This window comes from Oncorhynchus nerka, linkage group LG9b (genome assembly GCF_034236695.1).
Source record: "Oncorhynchus nerka isolate Pitt River linkage group LG9b, Oner_Uvic_2.0, whole genome shotgun sequence".
NCBI lineage: Eukaryota > Metazoa > Chordata > Actinopteri > Salmoniformes > Salmonidae > Oncorhynchus > Oncorhynchus nerka.
Genome location: NC_088424.1, coordinates 10,854,355 through 10,882,272, shown reverse-complemented (window position 1 = coordinate 10,882,272; position 27,918 = coordinate 10,854,355). Strand labels below are relative to the sequence as shown.

Here is a 27,918-nt window from a genome sequence, read left to right as displayed (position 1 = left end):
GTAACAAAGCCTACCATCAGTAACACACTACGCCACCAGGGACTCAAATCCTGCAGTGCCAGATGTGTGGTCAGATGAAACCAAAATATAACTTTTTGGTAAAAACTCAACTTGTCGTGTTTGGAGGACATCCAAAGAACACCATACCTACTGTGAAGCATGGGGGTGGAAACATCATGCTTTGGGGCTGTTTTTCTGCAAAGGGACCAGGACGACTGATACGTGTAAAGGAAAGAATGAATGGGGCCATGTATCGTGAGATTTTGAGTGAAAACCTCCTTCCATCAGCAAGGGCATTGAAGATGAAACGTGGCTGGGTCTTTCAGCATGACAATGATCCCAAACACACCGCCCGGCCAATGAAGGAGTGGCTTCGTAAGAAGCATTTCAAGGTCCTGGAGTGGCCTAGCCAGTCTCCAGATCTCAACCCCATAGAAAATCTTTGGAGGGAATTGAAAGTCTGTGTTGACCAGTGTTACGCACGCCTCTATGAAGAGGGAACGCGACACCCTGCTACAACTAAACTCTCCGTGAAGTGAAAAAGTTATGGACTGTAGGTGCGAGTAAGGATGACAACAGACAGAATGTGGTACCGTTTACAAGGACTTTATTCCTTCACACGGTAATATAGGGAAAAGGGGCTGGACGGAACCAAAGCAAAGAAAGTAAATCTCAAAACCTCCCCCTCTCCTATCTTACCTGCCTACCCACTACTTACCTAATTTAGCACCACCTGGTGCCCTAACCAAAATACAGGGGTGGTCCGCCCAGGTCTTACCTAGTGTGCCTAGACATTGTTTCCCTTATAGCAAATAGGACAAAGGGCACCCCCTCATCCCAATCAGTACTGGTTTCCATACAATACTTGCGTAGCATTGCCTTCAGTGTCTGATGCCAGCGTTCTAGAGCCCCTTGACTCTCTGAATGATACGGACTGGAGACCTGATGGGAAATACACAATGTCTTTAACACATTTGAAAACAGTTTAGACATGAAGTTGGATCCCTGATCAGTTTGGATTACTTTAGGGAGTCCAAACGTAGAGAAGAACTTCACCAGTGCCTTCACCACAGTCTTAGCCGTTATAGTACGGAGAGGAATAGCCTCTGGGTATCGAGTAGCACTGCACATTATTGTTAGTAGGAACTGGTTACCTGACCTGGTTTTCGGCAATGGACCTACACAATCAATTATCACTCTTTCAAACGGTTCCCCCACCACAGGAATCGGGCAGAGTGGCGCTCGTGGAACTGTTTGATTCACTTTCCCAGTGAGTTGACATATGTGACATGTTTTACAAAATTCGACCACATCAGACTTCAAACCTGGCCAGAAGAAATGACGAAGGACCCGGTTATAAGTCTTTGTGATCCCCAAGTGTCCAGACCACGCCTGGTCAGCAGACTCTTTGTCCCTTGCAAATTCAACAAATGTACGGTGAGAGGGTTTCTTGTGGTTCCTGAAGCACTGTCTATAAGCTTCAGGCACCAACTCATAAGCCCGCAACACGGTAGTTTTAACTGTATTGTAATGTAAACTGTCTTCCAGGGAGAGAACAGCTACTACTTCCTGGGCTTTCCCAGACAATTTACATTGTAACAGGAGCGGCCAAACCGCAAGTGGCCAATGCAGCGCAGCGGCCACACGCTCAAACGCAAAGAAATAAGAATCAACTTCCGACTCTCGGAATGGAGGGACTAAAGCTATGTTTTTACTCACATCGAAGTGGGCTTGATGATGAGCAGCTTGTGGAGTCGCACTGGAGCCAGCATCTAGCTCCAGTTGTCGGATCCTCACCTCCTTGTCAGCTTCTATTTTCCTAATTTCAAGTTCAAAATGCATCTGTCTCTCTTTATCTTTTTGCTCCATTTCTAACCGAGCCAGCCTCACCTTCAGCCTAGCAGTCCCATCTGAACGACCCGAGGCAGAAGATAAAGATTCCTCCGCCCTGTCCTCTGACTTGGCAGCAGAAGGTCTACCCGTCTCCTCTCCTTGCAATGAGAGAATCCGTTCTCTCACTAAACCCTCCCTGACTAGCACCAATAGCTCAGCCTTTAGGACTTTCTCAGGGACAACAAATCCATAATGGTTAGCTATAGCTACAAGGTCTACTTTACAAAATCTACCCAAACAATCAATAGAAGGTGCTTCAAAAAACTTGGAGATGGCTGATGCAGCCATCTTATACAATGCAGTCTCCTGAACACACTAACTAAACAAGTCATCCAAACTCACAACCTACAATCACACCTCAATCACTAACCACAGAGAGCTCAGAGCAGCAGGGTCCGGTGGGTTTAATGGAAAAATCCCGGATGAGCCCCCATTATGTTACGCACGCCTCTATGAAGAGGGAACGCGACACCCTGCTACAACTAAACTCTCCGTGAAGTGAAAAAGGTATGGACTGTAGGTGCGAGTAAGGATGACAACAGACAGAATGTGGTACCGTTTACAAGGACTTTATTCCTTCACACGGTAATATAGGGAAAAGGGGCTGGACGGAACCAAAGCAAAGAAAGTAAATCTCAAAACCTCCCCCTCTCCTATCTTACCTGCCTACCCACTACTTACCTAATTTAGCACCACCTGGTGCCCTAACCAAAATACAGGGGGTGGTCCACCCAGGTCTTACCTAGTGTGCCTAGACAGCGAATATGCTACGGGTATATGTATGCCCGCGGGCCTCTTGCCTAAGCACTCCCAAGGTGCCTTCCCCTTCTCCCCCTGGGAACAAATGAAACAGAATATTAAACCATTTTCAAACAAACTAACAAACGACATCAAATAAGCTCTGAGCAACAAACTCACAAAATATACCAACTCTCAGCAAAATCTCTAGCAAAATCTCAGAAAATCTCTCTACAAAAAGCTCTCTCTTTTGAACAGAACACTGGCTTTTTCTATAGCTTCTGAAGGAATGTGTAATTGGAGACAGCTGCGTCTTGACGAGGGGGCGGGGTCAGCTCTCCAATTAGCGCTGGAGTCGACCAATCAGCTGTTTGAAGGATTTCCGGAAGCCATTTCCTGAAATAAACACATGCACAAACACAAACTACAACACATAAACTGGGGAACGTAACAACCAGCAACAGCCCCAAAACGTCACTGCTCTAGAGGAGATCTGCATGGAGGAATGGGCCAAAATACCAGCAACAGTGTGTGAAAACCTTGTGAAGACTTACAGAAAACGTTTGACCTCTGTCATTGCCAACAAAGGGTATATAACAAAGTACTGAGAAACTTTTGTTATTGACCAAATACTTATTTTCCATCATAATTTGCAAATAAATTCATTAAAAATCCTACAATGTGATTTTCTGGATTTTTTTTCTCATTTTGTCTGTCATAGTTGAAGTGTACCTATGATGAAAATTACAGGCCTCATCTTTTTAAGTGGGAGAACTTGCACAATTGGTGGCTGACTAAATACTTTTTTGCCCACTGTACCTGTTGTCTATATAAGGTCCCACAATTGAAAGTGTATGTCAGAGCAAAAACCACACCATGAGGTCGAATAGAATTGTTTAGACCCATATCTGCGGAAGGGGACCATCAATGCTGCAGAAATGTTTTGGTACCCAAGAACAGTGGCCCCATCATTCTTAAATGGAAGTTTTGAACCACCTAGACTCTTCCTAGAGCTGTCCTCCCCGGCCAAACTGAGCAATCGTCAGAGAGTAGGGTATGCGTCAGGGAGTTGACCAAGAATCAGAGTTCCTCTGTGAAGATGGCAGAACATTCCAGAAGGACAACCATTTCTGCAGCACTCCACCAATTAGGCTTTTTAAATGGTAGAGTGGCCAGATGGAAGCCACTCCTCAGTAAAATGACATGACACCCCACTTGGAGTTTGCCAAAAGGCACCTAAAGGGCTCTGACCATGAGAAACAAGATTCTCTAGTCTGAATCCAAGCTTGAAATCTTTGGCTGAATTCTAAGCGTCAAGTCTGGAGGAAACCTGGCACCATCCCTACGGTGAAGTGTGGTGGCAGCATCATGCTGTGGGGATATTAGTCAGGATCAAGGGAATGATGAACTGAGAAAAGTACAGAGATCCTTGATGAAAACCTTCTCCAGAGCTCTCAGGACCTCCGACTGGGGTGAAAGTTCACCTTCCATCAGGACAACAACCCTAAGCACACAGCCAAGACAACACAGGAGTGGCTTCAGGACAAGTCTCTGAATGTCCTTGAGTGGCCCAGCCAGACCCCGGACTTGAACCCGATCGAACATGTCAGGAGAGACCTGAAAATAGCTGTGCAGCGACACTCCCTATCCAACCTGACAGAGCTTGAGAGGATCTCTGCCAAAGGTGCTTCAACAAAGTTCTGAGTAAAGGGTCTGAAGACTTATGTTAATGTGATATTTCAGTGTCTTAAAGGTTTTTTCTTTGTCATAATGGGGTATTGTGTCTAGATTGATGGGAAAAACAATTTAATTCATTTAAGAATAAGGTTGTAACATAACAATGTGGAAAAAGTTGAGGTCTGAATACTTTTCGAATGCACTGTACGTACAGTACCAGTCAAAAGTTTGGACACCTTATTCATGGCTTTTTCTTTATTTTTACAATTTTCTGCAATGTAGAATAATAGTGAAGACGACATTATGAAATAACACCTGGAATCATGTAGGAACCAAAAATAGTGTTAAACAAAATATATTTTTTTGTTTAATATATTTTTCAAAATATATTTTATATTTGCAAAAGCCACCCTTTGCCTTGATGACAGCTTTGCACACTCTTGGCATTCTCTCAACCAGCTTCATGAGGTGGTCACCTGGAATGCATTTCAATTAACATGTGTGCCTTGTTCAATTCATTTCTGTAATTCATTTCCTCAATGTGTTTGCGACAATCAGTTGTGTTGTGAGAAGGTAGGGGTAGAATACAGAAGATAGCCCTATTTGGTAAAAGACCAAGTCCATATTATCGCAAGAACAGCTCAAATAAGCAAAGAGAAATGACAGTAAATCGTTACTTTTAAGACATGAAGGTCAGTCAATTTCAAGATACCCTGATATTTTATGGTACGATTATTAAACTCTGATTATGTCATGCTGCCCCTCACACGGTTGTCTTCAGTTTAAAGGGGCAACCCATCCATTTATCAGACTCTATATGCCTTTTTGTCATCATCTGAACATGAAACCGTATATTAAGTAATCCTTTTAAGGTAATGATCTACTTAAATTCAGATTTCTGTAGTGGAACACCTGTTTAAGTTATTTCAAACTGCCTATTCAATTCCTTGATATAAAAAGACATTGTCAGCATCCACTTTCAGTTTTTTTCTTCTACAGTATAAGTTCAATTAAAACCATAGAATTTGAATTACTAGAATGGACTTTCACATTCAAGTCAATGTTCTGTGATAGGTGTACAGGTGGCAAGTTGCCAGTCAGATTTTTTTTTTTTTTTCTAGTAATTCTATATCTATGGTTATAACAGGCCATTAAATGGTAAATTGAGGAAGTGGAATAGAAACCATTTATCACCGCTGACACAAGTCATTGTTGATCTCACTGTTATAGGGAAAAGGGGAAAGGGCTGTTGCCATGGTGCTGAAGGAGCTTCCGGGTAAAAAGGCATCCTCAGAAGGAAACCCCCTCCTCACCGTGACAACCAAGGTGGGCATGACGACCACTGACAGGAAGCAGCAATCAATCACTTCCTGGTTTGGTATACTGTACACAACTGCTTTTTTCAATTTCTTTACTTTGGCTTGCAGTGTCTGCTAAGCAACTCGCATGGCTTAGAATTCTGCACACATTTTTATATACAGCCTGGCAGTGAACCAATTAAGGTTAAATGCAGTGCCAGTGGCAGTGTTTCTTGCAGTGCCCCCCTGGGACTTGAAACAACTACCAACATATCACCAATGCTGTTCCTATTTACTTGGCTTGCTGCTGGCTGCATGTGCATTTATTTTTGCAAGCTGGAGCTGCGTCTAGACCCTTTACAACAATCAAAAGTAAAAAGAGAATGTCATCTGTTCTGCAGCTGCAACTTTCTATTTCTGAAAACAAACTGCAACATACACCCAAGGCCTTCTAAAAAATATTGGTATCGTTAATTTATATTACTGTTCTAAAACAATGCATGACATTTTCACATGTTAATTTTAAAACCATGAAATAACCTGGGGTGAAATTACTTCATGTGTAATATTTTTTTAATTAAAACTCAACCACCCCCAGGGGCCTCCCGAGTGGCGCAGCAGTCTAAGTCACTGCATCGCAGTGCCTGAGGTGTCACTACAGACTCGGGAGACCCATGAGGTGGGGCACAATTGGCCCAGCGTCGTTAGGGGAGGGTTTGGCCGGCTGAGATTTCCTTGTCCCATCGCGCTCCAGCGACTCCTGTGGCTGGGCGTGCGCCTGCACGCTGACATGGTCGCCAGTTGTACGTTGTTTCCTACAACACATTGGTGCGGCTGGCTTCCGGGTTAAGCGTGCAGTGTGTCAAGAAGCAGTGCGGCTTGTCAGGGTCATGTTTCGGAGGACGCGTGGCTCTCGACCTTTGCCTCTACCGAGTCCGTACAGGAATCGCAGCGATGGGATAAGACTAAATACTAATTGTAATACTAATATGTATATCTATACATGCATGCATGCAGACTATGATTTCAACAATTAAAATCAAAATGAGAAACTTAGATGCTGCTTAGCTTTTCTTTTCTGCTCCAATCCAAGCAATCTTGTTTTTATTTTATATGATTTTGTGTGTGAAGTGAGCTTTAATGCAACATTTCATTTTCGCGAATATGCTGTATTTGCAAAACTGATCTCTTAGTTATCCCATGCAGTAATACTATATTTTTTACCCCAGAAATGGATAATTACATTTTTTTTCTATTTTGGCTCGTCAATATATTCTACTATGCAATGAAATAGGCTTTTGGTGTTTTAGTAGCTTGTTTTATTTAAATGCCGATGGTAGAAATGTATGTGCTTGTTGCCCCCCAGTAACAGTCTCGAAGCACACTGAATGCACTGTTTCGCCCCTTACATTTCCGTTAGTTCTACAGTATATTTTGGTGTCCAGCACCAAAGTGCTCAGCGTGACATGCCTAGCCAATCTAAAATGGAACACGCCCATATCTGACATTATCTGATATTATCAACAAAGGTGATGATAAACTATCTTCGCCACTTAAACTTCCCGGTTTTGTCCATCCAGTGCTGGTCTATGGTCTATCCTTGGCATGTAGGTTTCTCACTTATGGGGGGCACACATTGCGATATGTGCGAGGGGAATAGGCAGGGTATATGCAAGTTAAATACTGTAGTATTACTATAGTTAAACTTGTGTTTTTGCGGTCATTACTATAATATTAACTAGTGTTTTTTTTACTGTAGTGTTAATATAGTATTCTACAGTGTACTACATGTGATTGAGGGCTACTACAGAGTGTACTATATTTTCTGCAATATACTGCAGTTTACTACAGAATTCTATAGTAAATACTAGAGGTCGACCGATTTCAGCGGAATGGCAGATTTGAATCAGGGCCGATTAGGCTGGCAATACGATAGTGCCTATAAGAACATTCAATAGAAAAAAGGTATATGAAATACAAATGGTATAGAGAGAAAAAGTCCTATAATTCCTTTAACTACAACCTAAAACCTCTTAACTGGGATTTATGAAGACTCATGTTTAAAGGAACCACCAGCTTTCATATGTTCTGAGCAAGGAACTTAAACGTTAGCTTTTTTACATGGCACATATTGCACTTTTACTTTCTTCTCCAACACTGTTTTTGCATTATTTATACCAAATTGAACATGTTTCTTTATTTATTTGAGACTAAATAGATTTTATTGATGTATTATATTAAGTTAAAATAAGTGTTAATTGTTCATTCAGTATTGTTGTAACTTTCATTATTTCAAATATATATAAAATCGGCCGATTTTAATCGGTATCGGCTTTTTTTGGTTGGTAATAATCGGTATCGGTGTTGAAAAATCATAATCGACCAACCTCTAGTAAATACTGCATTATTCTATGGTAAACTGTAGTAATTTTTGTGCTCTATGATCTTTGGAAGCTCCAATGTTTGTGGAATTGGAGCCATAAACCAGTATTAAAATATATTACAGAAAGTGGCTATCAATCAATCAATCAAATGTATTTATAAAGCCTTTTTTCTTAACCTGAGCAATGTCGCTTTCCTTCCAATAACACAAGATTCCTTTCATAGTACTTCACTCGTATATGCCGCTCCTCATCATCCATTTAAAATAATATGGGTACCAGGGTTGAAGTCAATTCCATTTCAATATGCTTAGAAAATCAAAAAGTTAACATTGCTGGAATTACCTTGCCGTTTTGGAGAAACTGTTGTGTTTGCTAGCACAGCGATTTGTGGTGGCTGATTTAAGTGAATTGTTTCGCCCCACAGTTATTCAAGATGATTAGTACACCAGCTAAAATAGTTTACAATAGTTAGCAATCACTTCTTCACCTATTTTGCTAGCTAAAGTGTGCCTGCCGTGTCAATGTATCTAAAACTGACGTGCTGTTTACAATTTTGACACTCATCCATGTGTATCCACTCTATGCGCATTGAGTCAATTCCGTAGTTGTCCTCATTGAAAAGCATTGAATTGATTGAATTTAAATGGAATTAACCCCGACCCTGGTGACGTACTGTCTCCGGCCATTCACATTGAAGTTGACTTCATACATCTCATCTAATGGGAATTAGGATTTCTAAAGCAGAGCAGATTTGGGGACTAGAACAGATCGTCTGTGATACTGGCAATGTTTACAGCCAGGGATTAGGCCATGGTTAAGCTTTAAGAGTAGGACGATTACTCCTCTGTGATTTGATAATAGATCAAATTCAGAAGGTATTCGGACCCCTTCACTTTTTCCCCAAAAATGTACATTTCTAAAATTAATTAAATAGTTTTTCCCCTCATCAATCTCCACACAATACCCTATAATAAACAAAGCAAAAACAGGTTCACATATTTTTAATAGAATATCACATTTACGTAAGTATTCAGACCCTTTACTCAATACTTTGCTGAAACACCTTTGGTAATGATTACCCAAAAAGACTCGAGGCTGTATGACACTACAAGCGTGGCACACTTGTATTTGGGGAGTTTCTCCCATTCTTCTCTTCAGATCGTCTTTCCCTCTCAAGCTCTGTCAGGCTGGATGGTGAGCGTCGATGCACAGCTATTTTCAGGTTTCTATAGAGATGTTAGTTCGGGTTCAAGTCCAGGCACCGGCTGGGTGCTTCAAGGACATTCAGAGACTGTGACAGAAGCCACTTCTGCATTGTCTTGGCTGTGGGCCTAGGGTTGTTGTCCTATTGGAAGGTGAACCTTCGCTCCAGTCTGAGGTCCTGAGTGCTCTGGAGCAGGTTTTCATCAAGGATCTCTCTGTACTTTGCTCTTCTCGTCTTTCCCTCGATCCTGACTAGTCTCCCTGTCTCTGCCTCTGAAAAAATCCCCACAGCATGATTCTGCCACCACCATGCTTCACCGAGGGGATGGTATTGGCCAGGTGATGAGCGGTGCTTGGTTTCCTCTAGATGTGACACTTGGCATTCAGGTCAAAGAGTTCAGTCTTAGTTTCATCAGATCAGAGAATCTTGTTTCCTTTAGGTACCTTTTGGCAAACTCCAAGTGGGCTGTCACGTCTTTTACTGAGGAGTGGCTTCCGTCCGAACACTGTACCATAAAGATCTGATTGTTGGAGTGCTGCATCGATGGTTGTCCTTCTGGAAGGTTCTCCCATCTCCACAGACAAACTCTGCAGCTCTGTCAGTTACCATTGGGTTCTTGGTCACCTCACTCCCTTCTCCCCGATTGCCCAGTTTGGCTGGGTGGCCAGCTCTAAGAAGTCTTGGTGGTTCCAAACTTCTTCCATTTAAAAATGTCAGAGGCCACTGTGTTCTTGGGAACCTTCAATACTGCAGAAATGTTATGGTACCCTGCCCCATAATTGTGCCTCGACACATTCTTGTCTTGGAGCTCTACGGACAATTCCTTCGATCTCATGGCTTGGTTTTTGCTGTCAACTGTAGGACCTTATATAGACAGGTTTGTGCCTTTCCAAATCATGTCCAATCAATTGAATTTAATACAGGTGGACTCCAATCAAGTGACAATATCTCTCTCATCATCACTCAATGCATAGGTGTACCTCCACTGTTTTCACATCCTACCACACCTGTCTGTACATTATGCCTTGAATCTATTCTACCTTGCCCAGAAACCTGCTCCTTTTACTCTCTGTTCCGAACGTGCTAGTCGACCAGTTCTTATAGCCTTTAGCCGTACCCTTATCCTACTCCTCCTCTGTTCCTCTGGTGATGTAGAGGTCAGTCCAGGCCCTGCAGTTCCTAGCCCCACTCTCATTCCCCAGGCGTTCTCATTTGTTAACTTCTGTAATCGTAAAAGCTTTGGTTTCATGCATGTTAACATTAGAAGCCTCCTCCCTAGGTTTGTTTTATTCACTGCTTTAGCACACTCTGCCAACCCGGATGTCCTAGCCGTATCTGAATCTTGGCTTAGGAAGGCCACCAAAAACCCTGAAATTTCCGACCCCAACTATAACATTTTCCGATAAGATAGAACTGCCAAATTGGGCGGCGTTAGCCTGCAGAGTTTTGTCTTACTATCCAGGTCTGTGCCCAAACAATTCGAGCTTCGACTATTATAAATCCACCTTTCCAGAAACAAGTCTCTCACTGTTGTTGCTTGCTATAGACCACCTTCTGCCCCCAGCTGTGCCCTGGACACCATATGTGAATTGATTGCCCGCCATCTATCTTCAGAGCTCGTGCTGTTAGGTGACCTAAACTGGGACATGCTTAACACCCCGGCCATCCTACAATCCAAGCTTAATGCCCTCAATCTCACACAAATTATCAATGAACCTACCAGGTATAACCCCAAATCCATAAACACGGTCACCCTCATAGATATCATCCGAACCAACCTGCCCTCCAAATACACCTCTTCTGTCTTCAACCAGGATCTCAGCAATCACTGCCTCATTGCCTGCGTCCGTAATGGGTCTACGGTCCAACGACCACACCGCATCACTGTCAAACGCTCCATAAAATACTTCAACGAGCAGGCCTTTCTAATCGACCTGGCCGGGGTATCCTGGAAGGATATTGACTTCATTCCATCAGTAGAGGATGCTTGGTTATTCTTTAAAAGTGCTTTCCTCACCATCTTAAATAAGCATGCCCCATTCAAAAAATGTAGAACCATGAACAGATATAGACGTTGGTTCACTCCAGACCTGACTTCCCTTGAGAAGCACAAAAACATCCTGTGGCTTATTGCCCCCGCGATATTTAACTTTTCAGGGAAGTTAGGAACCAATACTTTTCAGGCAGTTAGGAAAGCAAAGGCTAGCTTTTTCAAACAGAAATTTGCATCCTGTAGCACAAACTCCCAAAAGTTCTGGGACACTGTAAAGTCCATGGAGAATAAGAGCACCTCCTCCCAGCTGCCCACTGCACTGAGGCTAGGATACACTGTCACCACCGATAAATCCCCGGTAATTGAGAATTTCAAGAAGCATTTTAGTACGGCTGGCCATGATTTCCACCTGTTCACCCCTTCCCTGGTCAACAGCGCTGCACCCCCCACAGCAACTTGCCCAAGCCTCCCCCATTTCTCCTTCACCCAAATCCAGATAGCCGATGTTCTGAAAGAGCTGCAAAATCTGGGCCCCTACAAATCAGCCGGGCTACACAGTCTGGACCCTCTTAGTCTAAAATGATGTGTAGAAATTATTGCAACCCCTACTACTAGCCTCTTCAACCTCTCTTTCGTATTGTCCGAGATCCCCAAAAATTGAAGAGGGGGGATGACTGCGGCAGCTTTCCAAAGGGGGAGACACTCTAGACCCAAACTGTTACAGACCTATATCTATCCTACCTTGCCTTTTCTAAGTTCTTCGAAAGCCAAGTTAACAAACAGATCATCGACCATTTCGAATTCCACCGTACCTTCTCTGATATGCAATCTGGTTTCTGAGCTGGTCATGGGTGCACCTCAGACACGCTCAAGGTCCTAAACGATATCATATCCGCCATCGATAAGAGACAATACTGTGCAGCTGTTTTCATTGACTTGGCCAAGGCTTTCGACTCTGTCAATCACCACATTCTTATCGGCAGACTCAACAGCCTTGGCTTCTCAAATGACAGCCTCGCCTGGTTCACCAACTACTTCTCAGACAGAGTTCAGTGTGTCAAATCGGAGGGCCTGTTGTCCGGACCTCTGGCAGTCTCTATGGGGGTGCCACAGGGTTCAATTCTCAGGCCTCAGGCCTCTTTTTAAAAATTCTCAGGCAACTCTTTTCTCTGTATACATCAATGATGTCGCTCTTGCTGCTGGTGATTCTTTGATCCACCTCTACGCAGACCATACCATTCTGTATACCTCTGGCCCTTCTTTGGACACTGTGTTAACAAACCTCCAGATGAGCTTCAATGCCATTTACAACTCTCCCTCTGCCATACAACTCTCCCTCTCCAACTGCTCTTAAATGCAAGTAAAACTAAATGCATGCTCTTCAACCGATCGCTGTCCATACCTGCCCACCCGTCCTGCATCACTACTCTGGATGGTTCTGATTAACCAGTTGGATTTAGGGGGCGCTATTTTAATTTTTGGATGAAAAACGTTCCCGTTTTAAACAAGATATTTTGTCACGAAAAGATGCTCGACTATGCATTTAATTGACAGTTTTGGAAAGAAGACACTCTGGCGTTTCCAAAACTGCAAAGATATTGTCTGTGAGTGCCACAGAACTGATGTTACAGGCGAAACCCAGATAAAAATCCAACCAGGAAGTGCCGCATTTTTTGAAACCGCTTCATGCCAATGACTCCTTATATGGCTGTGAATGAGCTACAAATGAGCTTAAGTTTTCCCCAAGGTGTCTACAGCATTGTGACGTCTTTTTAGGCATTTCCCTTGAAGAATGGCTGTAAGGGACCATATATGGCATGTGGTCACATGGTGTCTCCCGCAGAAAATACTGAGGTAGCCATTTTTCCAATCGCTTCTTATGGGAAACCAACTGCCTCGACGGATATATTATCGAATATATTTGTTAAAAACACCTTGAGGATGGATCCTAAACAACGTTTGCCGTGTTTCTGTCGATATAATGTAGCTAATTTTGAAAAAAGTTTGGCGTTATAGTTGTAGCATTTTTCGGTCGATTTCTCAGCCAAGCATGGTGAAGAAACGGGAGCTTTTTCGCCTACAAAAATAATATTTTTGGAAAAAAGGAACATTTGCTATCTAACTGGGAGTCTCCTGAGTGAAAGCATCCGAAGTTCTTCAAAGGTAAATTAATTAATTTGGTTGCTTTTCTAATTTTTGTGAAAATGTTGCCTGCTGCCAGCAGAGCCTAGCATAGCATTATGCCATGATAAACTTACACAAATGCTTGTCTAGCGTTGGCTGTAACGCATATTTTAAAAATCTGAGATGACAGTGTTGTTAACAAAAGGCTTGTGTTTGAATATATTTTTCATTTCATTTGCGATTTTCATGAATAGGAAAAGTTTCTAGGGGTATTTATGTCCATTGCGTTATGCTAATGCATTTGAGGCTATGATTACGCTCCCGGATACGGGTTTGCTCGTCGCAACTGGTTAAGAATATGTGGACAACTACAAATACCTAGGTATCTGGTTGGACTGTAAACTCTCCTTCCAGACTCGCATTAAGCATCTCCAGTCCAAAATTACATCTAGAATCGGCTTTCTATTTCGCAACAAAGCATCCTTCACTCATGCTGCCAAACATATCCTTGTGAATCTGACTATCCTACCGATCCTTGAATTCGGCGACGTCATTTACAAAATAGCCTCCAACACTCTACTCAGCAAATTGGATGCAGTCTATCACAGTGCCGTCCGTTTTGTCACCAAAGCCCCATATACTACCTACAACTGCGACCTGTATGCTCTCGTTAGCTGGCCCTCGCTTCATATTCATCGCCAAATCCACTGGCTCCAGGTCATCTATAAGTCCTTGCTAGGTAAAGCCCCGCCTTATCTCAGCTCACTGGTCACCATAGCAGCACCCACCTGTAGGACGTGCTCCAGCAGGTATATTTCACTGGTCACCCCCAAAACCAATCTCTCCTTTAGCCACCTTTCCTTCCAGTTCTCTGCCGCCAATGACTGGAACGAACTGCAAAAATCGCTGAAGCTGGAGACCCATATCTTCCTCACTAGCTTTAAGCTCCAGCTGTCAGAGCAGTTTACAGATCACTGCACCTGTACATAACCCATCTGTAAATTGCCCATCCAACTACCTCATCCCCATACTGTTATTTATTTTGCTCCTTTGCACCCCAGTATCTCTACTTGCACACTCATCTTCTGCACATCTATCACTCCAGTGTTTAATTGCTATATTGTAATTATTTCGCCACTATGGCCTATTTATTGCCTTACCTCCCTTATCCTACCTCATTTGCACACACTGTATATATACTTTTTCTATTGTATTATTACCTGTATGTTTGTTTATTCCATGAGTAACTCTGTTGTTTGTGTCGCACTGCTTTGCTTTATCTTGGCCAGGTCGCAGTTGTAAACTAGCCTACCTAGTTAAATGAAGGTGAAATTAAAAAATAAAAGCCATTCCAAATTGTTTTTCTCATTCCTAATTAAAGGGGTTGTAATGTCTGAGTCATTAGAGTCTACCTCACAGAGACAGTTAAAACTCTAGGTCACACTCAGACCCTCTATCATTTTCCTTCCCAAATAGACATGGGCGTACATCCATAGTGCACATGGGCATGTATGTCCTCGCCGAACATAATACGCACGGACAAACACACGCACAGTGGTTTAATGGTGGATGGTGTCTATGGTAGAGGATCTGTTTGAAGGCAATGCACTGTGCTCACACGCACAGTGGTTTAATGGTGGATGGTGTCTATCTCCCTCCCAGCTCCTGCTTATCTGTTTGAAGGCAATGCACTGTTCCATATATAATACACACGGACAAACACACGCACAGTGGTTTAATGGTGGATGGTGTCTATGGTAGAGGAAGCGGTGCTCTCTATCTCCCAGCTCCTGCTTATCTGTTTGAAGGCAATGCACTGTTCCATATATAGTTTTATGTCCGTAAGTGGTCTATGTAACATCCCCAATGTTGCACAACCTGACATATATGGGATCTATACATATCTGTCATGTGCTATATATCATCCTTCAACAATAGAAAGTAAAGGATATCATATATTTTATTACATGACATTTTACTGTAAGCTGCTCTGTGTTTATTGAACATCAAGGAATACTCAGGGTCACTATTTAGTCAAGTGAAGTAAATAAATATAATTTGGTTACACTTTCACTTTTAGATTTCATTCTCAAATGAAAAATCATAAATGACATATGTCATTTTTCCCGTTTTATGATTTGAAGATCTGTTTCTCAACTCAACTTATGTGTTGTATGTTTCACCATCGCTCCTCTTTTGGTTCTGCTTCATCAAAATCAGTTATTTTCCTCATCCTCAGCGTGTGATCTGATTCATCTCAATCCCTATGAATTCAGGCATGAACTTGAAGTGTTCCATAACCAGTTGATAGTAGTTTCTAAATTGACTCTTAGATTGAAATGGACTTTAGCCCCCCTCAAGTTTGCCTTCCGTTACTGTATCTAACCTAAGAGTGTTATACATAAACAAAATAGGGCATCAACTGTTGACCAGGGATATTCACCAACATAAAAAAGACAATCTTGGTGTGCCACATCAAATCGGTTTGTGGGCTGGATTTGGCTCACAAGCCACGAGTTGCAGACTCCTACTATGGAGTATCCTTCTCCTGCAGCGTTTTTGTTTTCCTCACTGAGTCTCTCCTCCCCAGCTGGTCGGTGAGCAGCAAGAGAGCCGCCCGCTGCTGAGCCCCTCCATCGACGACTTCCTGTCAGAGAGCCGCATCGATGGCCCTGTGGTCCGGCCGGTCACCTCCAACACAGCAGGTAGCCCTCTCTCATTACCCACAACTCATTAATGCCCTCATCTGCTCCTCTCCTCTCATTCTCTCTCAGCCAGTCCCAATTTGTTCCCTGCCCCACCCTTCCCCTAGGCAAGTGTTTGCCATAGCTCTCCTCAAGGGCCCCCAGCCAAGGTTCATAAAGATGCCGGAATTCAGATATGACGTCATTGTTTTAGGACTATCCACAGAGTTTTTAAACAACGGCACATGACATGGTTCAATATACAGATAAACCGCAAAAATGTTCCAATTGGCAGGCATCTCAAAGCTACCCCACACACAATACCCCATAATGTCGAAGTTGAATTGTTTTTTTTTTCACATAAAAAAATGTAAAACTGAAATTTCATTGGTCAGTAAGTATTCAACCCCTTTGTTAACCTTCAACCCCTTTGTTAACTTGGTGTGTCCCCCCCCCTCCCCACGGGACGGTTGAGCTAACGTGTGCTAATGTGATTAGCATGATGTTTTAAGTATGAAGAACATTTCCCAGGACATAGACCTATCTGATATGGGCAGAAAGCTTAAATTATTGTTAATCTAACTGCACTGTCCAATTTACAGTAGCTATTACAGTGAAAGAATACCATGCTATTGTTTGAGGAGAGTGCACAGTTATGAACTTGAAAATGAATGAATAAACCAATTAGGCACATTTGGGCAGTCTTGATACAACATTTTGAACAGAAATACAATGATTCATTGCATCAGTCTCAAACTTTGCACATACACTGCTGTCATCTAGTGGCCAAAATCTAAATTGCGCCTAGATTTCAAAGTTAAATATTGGACTTTCTGTTGTATTTCAAAGATGGAGAAGGAAAAAAACACATGCTTTTATTCTTTGTATTATCTTTAACCAGATCTAATGTGTTTCACATTTCCACAAACTTCAAATGGTATCAAGAAAATGCATATCCTTGCATCAGGTCCTGAGCTACAGGCAGTTAGATTTGGGTATGTCATTTTAGGCGTCGAGGATGGATCAACATTGTAGTTACGCCACAATACTAACCTAGATGACAGAGTGAAAAGAAGGAAGCTGGTACAGAACATGCGTCCTGCTATTTTTTTTATCCTTATTATACCAGGTAAGTTGACTGGGAAGACATTCTCATTTACAGCAACGACCTGGGGAATGGTTACAGTGGAGTGGAAGGTGGATGAATGAGCCAATTGGAAGCTGGGGATGATGGTATGGGAATTTAGCCAGGAGACCGGGGTTAACACCCCAATCTTACGATAAGTGCCATGGGATCTTTAGTGACCACAGAGAGTTAGGACACCTGTTTAACGAAAGACGACACCCTACAGAAGTCAATGTCCCCAATCACTGCCCTGGGGTATTGGGATCTTTTTTTAGACCAGAGGAAAGAGTGACTCCTACTGGCCCTCCAACACCACTTCCAGCAGCACCTGTTCTCCCATCTAGGGACCAACCAGATCCAACTTAGTTAGTCGAACGTCTACAGACTAACACTAGTAACCCTCTGTAGATATGCATTGGGACCATCTAAATAAAGCGAAAGACTGTCTTAAGTTAATATGCTATAACCACCCAACACATCCATGTGTGCAACTTTTGTTGGAATGACTGAAATTACCATTGGAGCACATGGGGAAATAAATCAAGAGGGAAACAATCTCTAAACTTGTCTTTCCTAGTCGGTGATGAAGAAACGCATCAGAGGCATAATGTTAAAATCAATCTTTTAATTAGTAAAAATCATAATTGTCAATCAACATTTTTGGCCTAATGGCTAAAGGCTGTCACACCCTGATCTGTTTCACCTGTCTTTGTGTTTGTCTCTACCCCATCCAGGCGTCGCCCATCTTCCTCATTATCCCCAGTGTATTTATACCTGTGTTCTGTTTGTTGCCAGTTCGTCCTGTCTTGTCAAGTCTTACCAGCGTGTTTTCCAGTCTCCCTGCTTTCTCAAGTTCTGTTCCCTAGTTCCCCCGGTTTTGACCATTCTGCCTGCCTGCCATTCTGTACCTGCCTGACTCTGACCGGTTTACGAACCTCTGCCTGCTTTTGACCTGTCTTTTGCCTGCCTGCTGTTTGGGTCAATAAACCTCTGTGACTAGCTGTCTGCATTTGGGTCTTATCCTGAGTTCTGATAGAACGGATTGGCCCTGACTGACCCAGCATTCAGACCAGCTCCACAATGCTGTCTCCCTGCAAGGAGCCACCATTGGAAGACACAAGGAGCTACTGCAATGTCTTATGGAGAGACTCCATACCCTGGTAGAACACCATGACCAGGCGTTTGATACATTGCTGGAGCAATTCCGCAGATTCCCTACTGGGAAACGGATCACACCAGTAATCTCCCAGCCTACCAGAGTGTCCCAAGGACCCCGCTTGCCTCCTCCGGAGCGCTACGCTGGAGATTCTGGAACCTGCCAGGCTTTTCTCTCCCAGTGCTCCCTCATTTTTGAGCTGCAGTCTTCTTCGTTCCCCTTGAACCGCTTGAGGATAGCGTACATCATAATGCTGATGTCCGGGAGGGCACTCGCCTGGGCTGTGGCGGTGTGGGAGCAACTGTCCGCCGTCTGCCTCAGTCTGCCTCAGTCTGGAGGAGTTTGTGGCAGAAGTTCGGAAGGTTTGGAAGGATTGTCTGTTGTCCGGGAGAGCGGCTGCTTGTTAGCTGCTCCAGCTACGTCAAGACTCCCGTAGTGTGGCAGACTATGCGGTTGATTTTTGCACGTTTGCGGCTGAGAGTGCCTCGAACCCGGAAGCATTGTTCAAACATGTTCCTTCACAAATTATCAGAGGTGATCAAAGAAGAGTACACTAGTGGGCCATACAGAAAACTTTTGCTCTCCCCTTACTCGCACACCTTTCCATGCTATCCTGCTGTGGGGGAACCAGTCAAAATCCCTCCGACTCTGGGGCAGCCTGCCCCGGGACATCTTCCTGCAGGCACGGAAGTTGCCCTGGTCCTCTCCGCCATTCTCGAGGAGTACCAAGACCTCCGGCAGGTTTTCAGTAAGGCCCGGGCCACTTCACTTCCTCTGCACCGTCCCTATGACTGCGGGATTGACTTTCTCCCAGGCACCACACTGCCCTGGGGATGACTGTAATCTGTCGGGTCTGTAGACCAAGGTTATGGAGACCGACACTGAGGACTTTCTTGCTGCAGGGTGTATCCGTTCTATTGTTTCCTTTGCCGGCGCAGGGTTTTTCTTTGTGGAGAGGGATGAACTGCGCCCATGCATCCATTTTGGACCTGCGGAACACCTACCATTTGGTGCGTTTACGGGAAGGGGATGACTGGAAGACTGCCTTCACCACGGCGAGCGGCCACTACGAATACCTGGTCATGCCATTTGGACGCCCCTGCTGTGTTCCAGGCCCTGGTTAATGACGTTGTCCACGACACGTTGAGCTGTTTTTTTTTCGTCTACCTTGATGACATCCTCGTTTCTTCCCACTCAGCCCAATAACATGTGCTCCACGTCCAATAGGTCCCCCAGGGCCTCCTGGAGAACCAGCTTTTTGTGAAAGCGGAGAAATGAGAATTCCATCGCCCCGCCATCCGCTTCCTTGGTTACATCATCGCTGCAATGTACAGATCCTGGGAAGGTGAGAGCGGTGGGGGATTGGCCCCAGCTTACGTCCAGAATGCAGCTGCAATGCTTCCTGGGATTCACCGCTTTAGCCGGGGTTACAGCACCCTGGTTTCCCCCGTCTGCACTCACCTTTCCGACGGTTTCGTTCACATGGTCCCCAGCTGCTGACCGGGTGTTCCGGGACTTCAAGCACCACGCCACCACTGCTCCTGTCAGTTCGTGGTGGAGGCCGATGCTTCGGATGTCGGAGTGGGGACTGTCCTGTCCCAGCGTTCTGCCCTGTACCTCAAGTTAAATCTCTGCGCCTTCTCACATCACCTCAACGCCACAGAGAGGAACTACGATGTGTGGAATCGTGAACTTCTCGTTGTAAACATGGCATTGGAGGAGTGGAGACACTGGTTGGAGGGGGTGGAACATTCGTTCATTGTGTGGACAGACAATAGGAACCTGGAATATCTCCCCACCGCCAAGCGTCTAGATTCCAGGCAAGCCAGGTGGGCCCTGCTTTTCACCCAGTTTAACTTCTCCCTCTCCTACCGACCAGGATCCAAGAACATCAAGCCGGATGCACTGTCACTCTGTTATAGCCCCACCGCTACACTCTCAGAACCCAAGACCATTCTTCCCACCTCATGTCTGGCGACAGCACTTATCTGGGGAATAGGGAAGCAGGTTCGTGAGGCACAGCGTTCCCAGTCAAACCCAGGGGAGGGGGCCCAGATATCCGGATGTTTATGCCTGACTCTGTCCGCTCCTTGGTCCTGGAGTGGGCCCACTCCTCCAGGCTTGCCTGCCATCCGGGCTCCAGTCGCACACTGACCTTTGTGCGGCAACGCTTTTGGTGGTATGGTCCCGGACTTCTCCGCGTTCGTTGCCGCCTGCACAGTCTGTGCACAGAACAAGACTCGTCGGCAAGCTCTGGCTAGTCTTCAACCATTGCCTGTCCCTCACCATCCCTGGTCTCGCATATCCCTGGACTTCATGAGTCTTCCCCTGTCTGATGGCAACACCGCCATTCTGACAGTAGTGGACCGGTTTTCCAAGCCACCCACTTCATTCCTCTCCCCAAGCTACCCTCTGCCAAAGATGTGCTGCACCATGAGCTGGGCCATCTAATGTTTGCATGGATTCCCAGTGGACATGGTCTCCGACCGGGGTCCTCAGTTCTCGTCCCGGTTCTGGAAGGAGTTCTGCACGCTCATTGGGTCGTCAGCCTGTCCTCCGGGTTCCACCTGCAGTCCAATGGCCAGTCGGAGCAAGCCAACCACGACCTGAAGACGACTCATTGCTGCCTTGTCTCCGCCAACCCCACCACCTGGAGCCAGCAACTTGTGTGGGTTGAATACGCCCGCAACACCCTCCCCTGCTCTGCCACTGGGCTCTCAGCTTTCGAGGGTTCTCTGGGGTATCAGCCCCTGATAGAGGTCGGCATACCCTTGGCCCAGATGTAATGTCGCCGTATATGGAAGGGGGGGGGGGGTGCGCTGCTGTCACACCCTGGTCTGTTTCACTTGTCTTTGTGCTTGTCTCCACCCCTTCCAGGTGACGCCCATCTTCCTAATTATCACCAGTGTATTCATACCTTTTTGTTCTCTGTTGCCAGTTCGTTTCGTCTTACCAGCGCGTTTTCCCATCTCCCTGCTTTCTCATGTTCTGTTCCCTAGTTTCCCCAGTTCTGACCATTCTGCCTGCCCTGACTCCGAGCCTGCCTGCCATTCTGTACCCGTCTGACTTATTTACGAACCTCTGTCTGTTCTGACCCCAAGCCTGCCTGCTGTTCTGTACATTGTTGACTCTGCCTTGGTTTACGGACCTCTGCCTGCCTTTGTCCTGTCATTTGCCTGCCCCCTGTTTGGGTCAATTAACCTCTGTGACTCTAGCTGTCTGCATCTGGGTCTTATCCTGAGTTTTGATTTAAAGTCTGCCAGTGAAAGTGTGAGTGTATCGTCAGTGGGAGATTGTGCTAGAGACCTGAAGATTTTTGTCTTATTGTTATTCTTTGTACTGACAGAATACATTTAAGTGAGAATCCATAAACCATAATATATTAAAATAAACGGAGTTCCTAATTTGGAATAATGTCACCTATCTTCTGTTTTGGCAGTCAACTCACTCAGTTGCTGCTCCAGAAATGCTCGATCAGCCTCCAGGTCTTCCACTGGAGCTTGGTGGATCTCTGCTTTAATCTTCCATTGAACCAATTCCTGGTTCATCTACTTAATTAATTAATTTTTTTCACTTGAACTTCAACAACATAAACTGAATAAAATTATAAACGCAAGAGGCAACAATTTCAGATTTTACTGAGTTACAGTTCATAGAAGGAAATCAGTCAATTTAAATAAATAAATGAGGCCCTAATCTATGGATTTCACATGACTGTGCAGGGGTGCAGCCATGGGTGGGAGGGCATAGGCCCACCGACTTGGGAGCCAGGTCCACCCACCTGGGAGCTAGGCCCAGCCAATCAGAATGAGTTTTTCCCAACAAAAGGGCTTTATTACAGACAGAAATACTCCTCAGCACCCTCCTTCCCCCTTCTCAGTCGACCCCGCAAGTGAAGAAGCCGAATGTGGAGGTCCTGGGGTGTTGTGGTTACACGTGGTCTGCGGTTGTGAAGCCTGTTGGATATACTGCCAAATTGTCTGAAACAATGTTGAAGGTGGCTTATGGTAGAGAAATGAACATCTGTGACATCTGTGACATTGTGTTGTGAGACAAAACTGCACATTTTAGAATGGCTTTTTAATGTCCCCAGCACAAGTTGCACCTGTGTAATGATCATGCAGTTTAATCAGCTTCATAATATGCCACAACTGTCAGGTGGATGGATTATCTTGGCAAAGGAGAAATACTCACTAACAGAGATGGTGACACATTTGTGCACAGACGTTGAGAGAAATAAGCTTTTTGTGCACATGGAACATTTCTGGCATCTTTTATGTCAGCTCATGAAAAGTGGGACCAACACACTACATGTTGTGTTTATATTTTTGTTCAGTATAGTTGGTTGGAAAATATAGCACGGAAAGTTCATCATACCAGACACGAGACATTCAATAACCAAATTTGGTTGTTTTTTATGTTTGCATGCTTTTTATTCACTGTAGCACCATCTCAGGACCAATGGTGACTGAAAAGATATGTTTTGCAATCTGAACTCTTGAAGAGATCCAGCTTGTGATCGTTAATTAATGTTAACATTGACAAATGCTAGGTAAGTATAGCTGGCTAACTAAACATGGTATTTCACAAAGTTTAGCTTTCTAGCTAGTTAGCTAGCTACCTTTTTATAGCTTATACCATAGATAAGAGGTTATCTAGTTTTATAATCTTTGCTTATACTGTTAACATTAGCTAGGCTAGTAGCTTGCTAACTACTTACATTCTCCCTCCTCGTCCTCTTCCTTTGTATGGTCACACATGCGTGCTCTTGTCCCCTGAGCAGAAAAGATAGTGGACATGAAAACGTGAGCGAGCTAGCTAGCTAAACAAGCTCCAGGTAGCTAACTAGCTGTGGCCGAAAACAGCAATTATAATAGCAGCAATTGACTTGCAGTTTACATTTTGCTAGCCAAGATTTTTTAGCTCAGACATGAATCAAATTTCAACAATGTAGCTAGGCACCTAACATTAATTTACCTTGTATATTATTTTATCGCTTTGTAGACACTCCATATGGTCCTCATGCAGTTACAGCGGTGAATGTAACGTTACTGCAGGCGGGGAGAGGGGGCCCGTCTGGTTCGAAAGTGCAACGATGTGCAACGTCGACATAGAAACGAACACCCACATAGACGTCACTCATGAAAGATAGCAGTGAAATCTATTTGCATGGTTGTGCACTTTGGTCCCAGCCAATGAAATTAGAGTGTGCCAATTATATTCAAATGGTACACCAATTCCAGTCAAAACACTATCCATTATTCCAGCCTGTCCCGAATGGATAGTTTGGTTAGAAAACTAACTAGCAAACTAGCATGGTCTATGTCAAACAAAACAAAAAATCTACATAGAAATGGATAAACTGGCTGCAGGAGAAATGTCTGCTGAAAGGAAAAATGAAAAGCAAGAAATGTGGACGGAAGATGAAGATGGTGTCATACCAGTGCCAGACATCTTCATCTGGTAAGTCATTGTTAGCTAGTGTTAGCTGTATTAACCAACTGGAAGTCATACCAGTGCCAGACCTCTTCATCTGGTAAGTCATTGTTAGCTAGTGTTAGCTGTATTAATAAACTGGAAGTCATACCAGTGCCAGACATCTTCATCTGGTAAGTCATTGTTAGCTAGTGTTAGCTGTATTAATAAACTGGAAGTCATACCAGTGCCAGACATCTTCATCTGGTAAGTCATTGTTAGCTAGTGTTAGCTGTATTAATAAACTGGAAGTCATACCAGTGCCAGACATCTTCATCTGGTAAGTCATTGTTAGCTAGTGTTAGCTGTATTAATAAACTGGAAGTCATACCAGTGCCAGACATCTTCATCTGGTAAGTCATTGTTAGCTAGTGTTAGCTGTATTAATAAACTGGAAGTCATACCAGTGCCAGACATCTTCATCTGGTAAGTCATTGTTAGCTAGTGTTAGCTGTATTAATAAACTGGAAGTCATACCAGTGCCAGACATCTTCATCTGGTAAGTCATTGTTAGCTAGTGTTAGCTGTATTAATAAACTGGAAGTCATACCAGTGCCAGACCTCTTCATCTGGTAAGTCATTGTTAGCTAGTGTTAGCTGTATTAATAAACTGGAAGCAAATGGTATTTTTTTATTTGAGAAACTATGTTTAATTTAAATATGTAATAATGCAGCCCATCAATACTTTTTGTCGACCATAAACCGGAAAACAAGCTGATATGCTAATAAGCCATCGTGTTGCAGTCTGGGCCGAGAGGTGTGTTGCTGAGTCACTCAGAGATATGAGCTTTGAATGTTTTTTTGTGGTCCAAAAGGCTCTTCAACAGCTTCTAGCCCCAAGCCATAAGACTGCTGAACAATTCATCAAATGGCCACCCCGGACTATTTACATTGACACATTATGCATAGTCACTCTACCCCTACCTACATGTAGATATTACGTCGACTAACCTGTACACCCGCACATTGACTCAGTACTGGTACCCCCTGTATATAGCCTCCACATTGACTCTGTACTGGTACCCCCTGTATATAGCCTCCACATTGACTCAGTACTGGTACCCCCTGTATATAGCCTCCACATTGACTCTGTACCGGTACCCCCTGTATATAGCCTCCACATTGACTCTGTACCGGTACCCCCTGTATATAGCCTCCACATTGACTCTGTACCGGTACCCCCTGTATATAGCCTCCACATTGACTCTGTACCGGTACCCCCTGTATATAGTCTCCACATTGACTCAGTACCGGTACCCCCTGTATATAGCCTCCACATTGACTCAGTACTGGTACCCCCTGTATATAGCCTCCACATTGACTCAGTACCGGTACCCCCTGTATATAGCCTCCACATTGACTCTGTACCGGTACCCCCTGTATATAGTCTCCACATTGACTCAGTACTGGTACCCCCTGTATATAGCCTCCACATTGACTCAGTACTGGTACCCCCTGCATATAGCCTCCACATTGACTCAGTACTGGTACCCCCTGTATATAGCCTCCACATTGACTCTGTACCGGTACCCCCTGTATATAGCCTCCACATTGACTCAGTACTGGTACCCCCTGTGTATAGCCTCCACATTGACTCTGTACCGTAACACCCTGTATATAGCCTCCACATTGACTCAGTACTGGTACCCCCTGTATATAGCTTCCACATTGACTCAGTACTGGTACCCCTGTATATAGCCTCCACATTGACTCAGTACTGGTAACCCCTGTATATAGCCTCCACATTGACTCAGTACTGGTAACCCCTGTATATAGCCTCCACATTGACTCAGTACTGGTAACCCCTGTATATAGCCTCCACATTGACTCAGTACTGGTAACCCCTGTATATAGCCTCCACATTGACTCAGTACTGGTAACCCCCTGTATATAGCCTCCACATTGACTCAGTACTGGTAACCCCTGTATATAGCCTCCACATTGACTCAGTACTGGTAACCCCTGTATATAGCCTCCACATTGACTCAGTACTGGTAACCCCTGTATATAGCCTCCACATTGACTCAGTACTGGTAACCCCTGTATATAGCCTCCACATTGACTCAGTACTGGTAACCCCTGTATATAGCCTCCACATTGACTCAGTACTGGTAACCCCTGTATATAGCCTCCACATTGACTCAGTACCGGTACCCCCTGTATATAGCCTCCACATTGACTCTGTACCGGTACCCCCTGTATATAGCCTCCACATTGACTCTGTACCGGTACCCCCTGTATATAGTCTCCACATTGACTCAGTACCGGTACCCCCTGTATATAGCCTCCACATTGACTCAGTACTGGTACCCCCTGTATATAGCCTCCACATTGACTCAGTACCGGTACCCCTGTATATAGCCTCCACATTGACTCTGTACCGGTACCCCTGTATATAGTCTCCACATTGACTCAGTACTGGTACCCCCTGTATATAGCCTCCACATTGACTCAGTACTGGTACCCCCTGCATATAGCCTCCACATTGACTCAGTACTGGTACCCCCTGTATATAGCCTCCACATTGACTCTGTACCGGTACCCCCTGTATATAGCCTCCACATTGACTCAGTACTGGTACCCCCTGTGTATAGCCTCCACATTGACTCTGTACCGTAACACCCTGTATATAGCCTCCACATTGACTCAGTACTGGTACCCCCTGTATATAGCTTCCACATTGACTCAGTACTGGTACCCCCTGTATATAGCCTCCACATTGACTCAGTACTGGTAACCCCTGTATATAGCCTCCACATTGACTCAGTACTGGTAACCCCTGTATATAGCCTCCACATTGACTCAGTACTGGTAACCCCTGTATATAGCCTCCACATTGACTCAGTACTGGTAACCCCTGTATATAGCCTCCACATTGACTCAGTACTGGTAACCCCTGTATATAGCCTCCACATTGACTCAGTACTGGTAACCCCTGTATATAGCCTCCACATTGACTCAGTACTGGTAACCCCTGTATATAGCCTCCACATTGACTCAGTACTGGTAACCCCTGTATATAGCCTCCACATTGACTCAGTACTGGTAACCCCTGTATATAGCCTCCACATTGACTCAGTACTGGTAACCCCTGTATATAGCCTCCACATTGACTCAGTACTGGTAACCCCTGTATATAGCCTCCACATTGACTCAGTACTGGTAACCCCTGTATATAGCCTCCACATTGACTCAGTACTGGTAACCCCTGTATATAGCCTCCACATTGACTCAGTACTGGTAACCCCTGTATATAGCCTCCACATTGACTCTGTACTGGTAACCCCTGTATATAGCCTCCACATTGACTCTGTACTGGTACCCCCTGTATATAGCCTCCACATTGACTCAGTACTGGTAACCCCTGTATATAGCCTCCACATTGACTCAGTACCGGTACCCCTGTATATAGCCTCCACATTGACTCTGTACCGGTACCCCCTGTATATAGCCTCCACATTGACTCTGTACCGGTACCCCCTGTATATAGCCTCCACATTGACTCAGTACCGGTACCCCCTGTATATAGCCTCCACATTGACTCAGTACCGGTACCCCCTGTATATAGCCTCCACATTGACTCTGTACTGGTACCCCCCCTGTATATAGCCTCCACATTGACTCTGTACTGGTACCCCCCCTGTATATAGCCTCGTTAATGTTATTTGATTGTTACTTTTTATTCTTTTTTTTTTACATTAGTTTATTTAGTAAATATGTTCTTATCCAACAATGCAGTTCAAGAAATAGAGTTAAGCGCTTGACAAATACATTTTGATTTGATTTGCTGTGGTGGAGTTCTGCAGTAGCCAGTGAGTGCAGCCTGTGCCTTGGCCCTAGGTCTACTGCGCAACTGTAATATGTTTCTCTGACCTAGGCTATTGACCACTGTTTCTGTATGTGTAACCGATGTGAAAAGGCTAGCTAGTTAGCGGTGGTGCGCGCTAATAACGTTTCAATCGGTGACGTCACTCGCTCTGAGACCTTGAAGTAGTTGTTCCCATTTGCTCTGCAAGGGCCGTGGATTTTGTGTGGTGATGGGTAACTATGCTTCGTGGGTGTCAGTTGTTGTGTGCAGAGGGTCCCTGGTTCGAGCCCAGGTAGGGGCGAGGAAAGGGACGGAAGATATACTGTTACATATGGTCTCCACCGTATAGGTGACACCA

At 44.5% G+C, this 27,918-nt stretch overlaps 1 protein-coding gene across 2 annotated transcripts in view; it reads left to right on the top strand.

Annotated features, from left to right (window-relative positions):
- pex5lb (peroxisomal biogenesis factor 5-like b) overlaps positions 1-27,918 on the top strand; it is a 163,547-nt gene that overhangs the window by 48,784 nt on the left and 86,845 nt on the right. Inside the window, exons 1-2 of one of the 2 annotated variants that reach the window (XM_029642036.2) lie at positions 5,533-5,634; positions 15,902-16,016. In XM_029642036.2, the coding sequence (XP_029497896.2) occupies positions 5,563-5,634; positions 15,902-16,016 (187 nt within the window). In that variant the 5' untranslated portion in view covers positions 5,533-5,562. Of the gene's footprint in view, positions 1-5,532; positions 5,635-15,901; positions 16,017-27,918 lie in introns of those variants that run through there. The other variant, XM_029642037.2, reaches the window with a different exon arrangement.